Source organism: Sminthopsis crassicaudata, chromosome 3, assembly GCF_048593235.1.
Source record: "Sminthopsis crassicaudata isolate SCR6 chromosome 3, ASM4859323v1, whole genome shotgun sequence".
Classification (NCBI taxonomy): Eukaryota; Metazoa; Chordata; class Mammalia; order Dasyuromorphia; family Dasyuridae; genus Sminthopsis; species Sminthopsis crassicaudata.
The window spans coordinates 581,342,129-581,351,224 of NC_133619.1; the positions used below are offsets into that span (position 1 = coordinate 581,342,129).

Below are 9,096 nucleotides of genomic sequence, written 5' to 3' on the forward strand. Positions count from 1 at the left end.
GAACAATGGGAAGGATTTAGGTAGTTTAAATGAAGGTGCCACTTCTTACTGTTCAGTGGCTATGACCACAGGGATCTCTTTGTCTTCTCAGCTATGGTGTAGCACTCAATTTCCAATGAGACTCTCAGGATGGAGAAGGTGATGACATGTACCAGAAGAATCACTTCATTGGCCACCAGGGAAAGTATGGAGACCAAAGAGATACAGCCTCATTAATGCTGATATTTCCACGTTCCACTGTGGCCTTTACAGCACCCCTTTACTCTCCTTGGAATGCTCAGGGCCCCCCTTTTTCTGCTTAATAAGTCCCAAGGAGCTTGACCGAAGTTCAGAAAATCATTGTAACTTGGAAGTGGAAAGTTTAGAGAGAATCTAATCCAAGACCTTTCATGTACACATGAGGAAATGAAGCCCAGAGAAGTGGAGGTATTTGGAAAATATCACTCACTGAGTCATTAAAAGAGCTGGAATAAGAAATCAGGTGAGACTTCTCCCTCCTTCACCTTGTCATTCTTCATGCTTGGTCATTAGGGAGAAAAGGGTAACCAAACCTTTGAGGAATTCCTGCATTTGGAAGTGAGGGTGATAATAGGGCTCAATTGGGCATGGGTTGATGTTCTAGATGCTTCAGGAAGAGAAACAAGACAAAATACAAAGTGAATCAAATCTTGAAGCTATTATTTCACTCTAAAGATCCAGTTTTATCTCATCCCATTACTGCTCCTTCTATCACCATACTTTACCTCTAAGGCATTTTTTTTGAAGTTCTCATTTCTTTGGATCAGAACATGGAATGGTAGTGAACGTCCACTTCTGAGAAAATTGGCAAAGGTCAGCCAGGGAGGTGGGTCACTGAGTTGGTGATTGGGGCTATTTGAGAAATGGAGGTGGATCTCCTCAGAGAAGAATTTTGGGTGTCCCATTAATTCTCTCAAAGGGAGGCAAGGGGTAAAGATGTAGAAAAACACAATAGGGATATACTAGATATACTAGAAAGAAAGAATTCTACATCTGGAATAGAGGCACTGACTTTAAGTCCCACCTTTACGTATTGACTTATTACATGCGTGACCATGTGCAAGTCCCTTTAGCTGTTTAATGACAACACTCCATGATGGAAGGAGAGAAAAGAACAAAAGAGATTTTGGGCATTAAATCATAGAATCTTTGAACTGGAGGAGCTCTCACCAGTGATCTCATCCAGCTCTCACAATGTAAAGAGGATATGGATTTATTTTAAAGGTTGAAAGTTTCATAGTAGGCAAAGTATAATAGGATTTTAGTTTTGGAAGGGACCTTTGTGGTACTGTGGAGAGGACTGATATCTGATGAAGAGAATGATGTCATTAAGTCACATTTATGTAGTACTTTAAGATGCTCAAAACTATATACATTTATTTTGTCATTTGATTCTCACAACTTTCCTGTCTGGCAAGTTCTATCACTTCTTTCGCCAATGCATAAACTGAGACCAAAAGAAGTTAATGACTTTCCAAGGTCACAGATTAATAACAATATAATAGGTTGGAAATGTAAGATTGATGTTCTAGACTAGTATGTGACACATATCCTGCTAGTTCTCAAAAACTTCCAAAGATTGAGAGCTCACTCTTTCTAATGTCATCCAGTTTTACTGTTGGAAAATGCAGCTATTTCAAAATTATTTCTATTATTTAATTTAAATTGACCTTCAAAGAAATTAAAACTACTTTGATCTAGAAGTTGACCTAGATTGATGATCTAGATCTTGTCTCTGGAGCTACAATGAGCAGAGGAATATTCTAAATTATCTCTTCTCCTTGATATTCTATCATAGAGACATTAGATTGACTTCCCTGGATCCTATTAATGGCCACTATGTTAGAATATGAGTTACATACTATAACATATGTATGTTATATATTACATTGCATATTGGAGAATTGACTTTGAGAGAACAATTACTATTCTTATAAACCTAAATTTTCTTTAAGAAAGAGGGGCTCAGTTCATATTCTATCATGATGATGCCATTATAATAGTCTCTAGGTAGTATAGTAGATAGAACACTGGGCTTGAAGTCAAAAGACCTGAGTATCAACCATTTCAGCCTCAGAAATGTTAAACCTGGTCAAATCATTTAATTTCTGTTTGCCCCAATTTCCTCAACTGTAAAATAAGTTTAATAATAACACCTATTTCTCTGTGCTATTGTGAGGATTAATGAGATAGTATTTATAAAGCACTTAATGTAGTACAGTGCCTGGTATATTATGATAAATGTTTCTTCCCTCCATCTTTCCTTTTTTCCCTTCCTTCTTCCAAATCTCCTTACCTTTCTTCCTTCCTTCTTTCTATCTATGTACTAGCCACTCTACTCACCTAAAAAATCCTAAATGGATTTTTTTTCCAAATCGATATTTCCAGGAAAAGAGAAGGTAAGTTTGGGATGGAGTGAGTAAAATTTATTGAAACACCTGCTGCTTAACATATCCATGGTGACATAAGGGCTCAGAAGAGTGAGGGGAAAATTATAGCATAAATTGTTGGTGATATCAAAGATCCATTCCAGCTTTAAGTTCTTTATGTTGCCTATGAAGAAACAGAAAATCTAGCCAAGTGAAGCAACTTGTCAAAGGTCACTCAGTTTCTCTGGAAGTAGCAGAGTCAGGATTAGAAGCTCCATGCTTCATTTTCTTATGGTTTCATGCTCTACCCACTGACCCATGCTATGTGCCACCTTGACTTGTATCATGCATCCCCCTTTCAAGTTTAGATTGCCCTCCTACAGAAGCACTTTCTTTTGTTTTGAGGCTCAACTATGCACAACTTATCTGTAACTTGCTAAGCCAGACACACTTAGGGAGAGCATTAAGATATAGTTGTGCCATAAAAGAAAAAAAAAAAACACCCAAAATCCAAAACTACCAATTCAAATGTTCCCTCCACCATATACACTTCTCCACAATAGAGTCTTATTTTGTTTGGGTTTTTGTATCCCTACTACTCACACTTTGCCTCCCTAACATGTAACATGCCCTATGAATCATTTGCACTGAATTTTATGGAAGAAGTCTTTCACTTGTTTTCTATTTTGGGAGTTACTACCTTCTCTTACTAAAAACATATCTCTAACAGGTCACGTTTCCATCTGTCCAGATTCTAGCAGTGGGTTTTAACAAGTCTTGCTTTGAGGTTCTCTAATACAATTTAAATTATTGAGTGTGCTATAACTAAAGTAATTTATAAAATCATAGTAAAATCTTACCATTATATAATGTAAGGTTTACAAAACACTTTCATAGTATATTATATTTCAAGCTAAAAGTAACCTTAGAAGTTACTGAATGCAACCTTCTAAGTTTGACCCAGGCAAGTGGAATGATTTGCCTAAAATCACACAGGTAATATGTGGCAGAACTAGGAAATGAACCCTGGTCCACCATGACTTCAAAACATTGCCTTTCTTAGATACTACAATACTTCTCAAACCTTTCAACCTTCAGATTTGATTTGTTTAAATCCATACCTGAACATGATATTCTCTACAAAATTCTTTGCCTTATCTCAATTTTATTCAGTTGTCATTGTTAGAAATCCTCCTAACATTGAAATAAATTTGCCCCCATTATGTGACTAGGGAATTCTGAAGGAAAAATAAAGCAATAAAAACAACATATAGAGGAATATTATATAGAAGATTGCTATGATATCATCTCTGTGTCCTCCTTCTTAAAGACTTAATATCCCTAGTTCCTTCTATCTATCATACTATGACATGATTTCAATTTCCCTCATTGCTCTGGTAACTCTTGTTTAAGACATTCTGTCATATTCAATTTTCCTTCCAAAATTCAATATCCAATATTGGACACAATCTCCCAGTTGTAATATTACATATTCTGAGTACAGCAGAAAGAATGCCTCTGTTTTATGTAGGCTATTATTTATTGAAGTCAGAGCCACCATCCATTTAGAAATCTGATGCTATAGTCACTTCTTTTAACTATACAAAAGTTTTGTGTTTTTTTTTTTGTCCAGGGGATTAGTATTAATTAATAGTAATTAAGTAGTATTAATTGTAAATCACAGAATAACAGATTTGAAAAGAAACATAGAGTTCATCTAGTACAAATCATCTTGACTAAAATCATGTCCATAACTTTCCAATAAATGATCATCCAGACTTCATTGGAAGAGAATAAGAGAAAATTGCCATCCCACTTTTAGACAATTCTCATTGTTATGGAATTTTAAATAATGTCAAACTTGAATCTGTCTTTTTTTCTGCTTGTAATGATTGCTGCTGCTTTTTTGGGGTCAATTATTGCAAGTATAAGCCCTTTTCTAACATAACTTTTTTTTTTGGCTCAGGCAATTGGGGTTAAGTGACTTGCCCATGGTCACACAGGTAAGAAGTATTAAGTGTCTAAGACCAGATTTGAACTCAGGTCCTCCCGAATTCAGGGCTGGTATCTAATATAACTTTTTCAAAGAAGATATCGGATATATCCCCTCTTTAATCTTATTTTTTTAACAGAGTCATACTTTCTGGTCTTAAATTCTTTCATCATTTTGGGTGTACTCCAGTAGATGATCATTTAGCAGCAATATTAAAATATTATCTCATGATTCTTTGTCCAAGTTTACAAAATTATGATCAACAGGCTACAATAAGAAAATAAAAAATGTATATAAAGTATGTCTATGGTAAATATATATGTATATATGTTCAGTGATAGTGCTAATAACTAATGGAGATAGAATAGGAGGTGACAGTTGAGGTTAGCCTTGAAAAAAGGTTAGGGATTTTAAAAGATAGAGGTGGAGTGTAGTATGTATTCTAGTCATGGTGACAAACTGTGCTCATTATTGATGAATCAACACCTGGCACCTTACATCAACTGAGTCATTTAGTAGAAGTTGGTTTTTATAAATGAACACTAGAAGGTAAAACTGGCCCTTAGAAAAGCAGTTGAGTAGAGGGGAAAAAGTGGTCAAGAAATTTAAGATTTTGGTTCCAATACCAACTAACTACTTATAGACTTTAACCTTGGGCAATCTGCTTCACAGATGATGAAAGAGTATATGACTACCTGCTCCACCTATTAACTTCTTGGGGGGAAGAGAAAAGCTAGTTCAGAATATTCAAATTTATGGATTACACTCTAAAATGGAGAAATTCTGAGTTCTTAGTCAAGGATGAAGTTCATGTAAGAAATGGTATTACCTGAAAACTCACAGATCTGATGAAGAGATTAAAGAAAACCTAAAAATGATGAAGGGGAGAGGCAAAAAAAATGTCCATATATATATATATATATATATATATATATATATATATATATATATATATATATATATAAAGGTCTTTGGACCAGAAGTCAGAAATTTGAGTGTCTTGTTACATTGTGCCTTAGGTTACTTTATCTATCTCTGAATTTCCCTCCTCCTTCCCCTAACCACCAGAATCCAAAATCCAAACTTGTTACATGAAAATAGAATTGTCTTATGGCTTTTCATCACAACAAGTTTCACTTCTTTATGCTGAATGTATATTTTTGTGTATATGGAGTTGGGAGGAGAGAATACCAGAAGCTAGGCAGAAATCCTAATCTCATATAGTTTCTTTCTTGTCCATTCCCAATAGCAGTGGTCTCAAATTTTGCACTCACCCTAATTCATTCACTTTCCCACATACAATAAGCATTGAAAGCACTTTCCAAAGAAGAGTCCCCACGTTCACTTTCTGATAATCTTCAACATTATCGTGATAAGTAAGCTTTTACCACCTTTCCTGGTTTTCTTTCTGTTCTTATGAGGCATATGACATTGGATAAATTCCTTATCCATATTTAGATCTGTACATGTACCTATTGTTTTCTTCATGCAAAAAAGTGAATAGATAGTTAAAATGATGATGTGAAATAATGGAATTTGATGGGAATAGGGAGCTGTAACATGAGGGAAATGAATGGAAGGTAAATTACTGAGGACATTATTTTTCTATATTATATTCCAGATTTTTTTACCTCCCTTTCCCCACCCCTCCCCTAGATGGCAAATAATCCAATATATGTTAAATGTACAATTCTTCTGTACATATTTCCACAATTATCATGCTGCAAAAGAAAAATCAGATCAAAAGGGAAAAAATGAGAAAGAAAACAAAAGCAAAGTATTAAACAACAACAAAAAGGTGTAAATACTATGTTGTGATTCACACTCAGTTCCCACAGTCCTCTCTCTGGATGCAGATGGCTCTCTCCATCACAAATCTATTGGAACTGGCCTGAATCACCTAATTTTTTTTATAGCTTTTTATTTACAAGATATATGTATGGGTAATTTTACAGCATAGACAATTGCCAAGCCTTTTGTTCCAATTTTTTCGCCTCCTTATCCCCCTCCCCCAGATGGCAGGTTGACCAATAAATGTTACATATGTTGAAGTATAAATTAAATACAATATATGTATACATATCCAAACAGTTATTTTGCTGTACAAAAAGAATCAGACTTTGAAACAGTGTACAATTAGCCTGTGAAGGAAATAAAAAATACAGGTGGACAAAAATAGGAGGATTGGGAATTCTATGTAGTGGTTCATGGTCATCTCCTAGAGTTCTTTCGCTGGGTGTAACTGGTTCAGTTCATTACTTCTCTATTGGAACTTATTTGGTTCATCTCATTGTTGAAGAGGGCCATATCCATCAGAATTGATCATCATATAGTATTGTAGTTGAAGTATATAATGATCTCCTGGTCCTGTTTATTTCACTCAGCATCAGTTTATGTAAGTCTCTTCAGGCCTTTGGGAAATCATCCCACTGGTCATTTGTTATAGAACAATAATATTTAATAACATTTATACACATAACTTATTCACCCATTCCCCAACAGATGGGCACCCACTCATTTTCCAGTTTCTTGCTACTACAAAAAGGGCTGCTATCAACATTTTTGCAACATGTGGGTCTTTTTTTTTTGTATGATCTCTTAGAGATACAGACACAGTACTGACATTGCTGGATCAAAGGGTATGCACAGTTTGATAGCCCTTTGGACATAGTTCCATGTTGGATGGTTGGATTGGTACACAATTCCATCAACAATGTACTAGTGCCCCATATTCCCTCCAACATTCGTCATTATCTTTTCCTGTCATTTTAGCCAATCTGAGAGGTGTGTAGTGGTACCTCAGACTTGTCTTAATTTGAATTTCTCTGGTCAATAGTGATTTAGAGCATTTTTTCATATGACTAGAAATGATTTTAATTTCTTCATCTGAAAATTGTCTGTTCATATCCTTTATTCATATCTTTTGACCATTTATCAATTGGAGAATAACTTGAATTGAAACATGTAATTAATGCCAAATTAGCTAATTATGGGAGAAAGAGGGAGGAGGAAAAGAAAGACTGGAGAGATGGAAATATAGAAATAGAAATATAGACAATGGGTTTAGAAAGACATAGAGAAAAACAGAAAGAGATAATAGAGACAGAGATACAAAGACTTTGACAGAAATGAACAAACCTTATAGTACTTATAGTACTCAGGATTCCATAAAGGGATTGATATTCTTATATTACCTCTGTGAGCTAAAGGTCAGCTATTTGCAATGACCTTTAAAAAGGAGAGACCAGAACAATAAAATAGAAACATATTAGTGTCATCTGGATATGTAAGAGAATATATTTGGTCACTTATAAAAAGTTTAGATTTTCTGACTTCTGGTTTCTGATTACTTTTGTGGCTTTGTCTGCAGGGAAGAAGTCTCCTCAGTGATGTTGGGCTCTCCCTCCAACCACTCATTACTGAACACAGCTACTTTCATCCTTCTGGGTGTCCCAGGGCTGGAAATAGCCCACTTTTGGCTGGCAATCCCATTGAGTGCCATGTACGCTATAGCTCTATTAGGAAATATTATCATCGTGACTGTGATCTGGACAGACAGTGCCCTTCATGAGCCCATGTATCACTTCTTATGTGTCCTGGCTGCTGTGGACATTGTCATGGCAACCTCTGTGACCCCCAAGATGTTGAGCATCTTCTGGTCAGGTAATGGTATCATTGGCTTTGCTGCCTGTTTCACCCAGATGTACATTGTCCATGCTACCACAGCAGTTGAAACAGGATTACTCCTGGCCATGGCTTTTGACCGCTATATAGCTATCTGTAAACCTCTGCACTATCAAACTATCCTCACCTCCCAGACCATGATGGGCATGGGTATGGCCATTTTAGCAAGAGCTATCACAGCCATGACTCCAATGACCTGGATGGTAGTACATCTGCCATACTGCGCTTCCCATGTGGTCCCCCATTCCTACTGTGAACACATGGCTGTAGCTAAGTTGGCATGTGCTGACCACATGCCCAGTAGCCTGTATAGCTTAGTTGTTTCCTTTATCATTGTGGGTATTGATGTGACCTTCATTGCTACCTCCTACAGTCTGATCCTCCAAGCTGTGTTCCGTCTCCCTTCTCGAGATGCACGGGTCAAAGCACTCAACACATGTGGTTCACATGTGAGTGTCATGGTCCTATACTACTTGCCAGCCATGGTGTCCATCTATATGGCATGGTTGGGACAGGAAATAGTTCCCTTGCATGCCCAGGTTCTACTGGCTGATTTCTATTTAGTCATCCCTCCTATGTTGAACCCTCTTATCTATGGCCTGAAGACAAAGCGTATCAGGGAGCGAGTATGGAATGCAGTGACCGCCAATCTTCCTGACCATGTCTGCCAAAGCTCAGTAAAAGAGGAAAAAACACACTCAAGTGTTCATAATGGAACACAGTGAATCCAGATGGGGGGCACAGGCTCAGAAGTAAGTGGGCATAGTGAAATGTAGTCTTTATATCAATCATTCATTACTAGTAAGGTTGATCTCATACTTTGAGGCGTTTGTAGCACTTTTCAAATCATACTAGTGGTCATTTTATTGAAATTGCTTCCATAGTAATGATTACATATCAGATGTCATGTTATTTATGTTTCTTCTCTTGGGACTTTAGTCAATCAAAAATATTTGTTGTTTATGCTGCTGATGAGTGAGTCAATAAGCATTTATTGTGATTTCTATGTGCCAGGAACTGAATTTAAGGTTT

General features: G+C 36.3%; 1 protein-coding gene across 1 annotated transcript; it reads left to right on the plus strand.

Moving 5' to 3' along the window:
• The first annotated feature begins 7,708 nt into the window (after positions 1 to 7,708).
• Positions 7,709 to 8,789, plus strand: LOC141562442 (olfactory receptor 52I1-like). Its single transcript, XM_074302479.1, has one exon. It carries the CDS (start codon positions 7,770 to 7,772, stop codon positions 8,787 to 8,789), a length of 1,020 nt encoding a protein of 339 aa, XP_074158580.1. The 5' UTR covers positions 7,709 to 7,769.
• Positions 8,790 to 9,096: the final 307 nt, after the last annotated feature.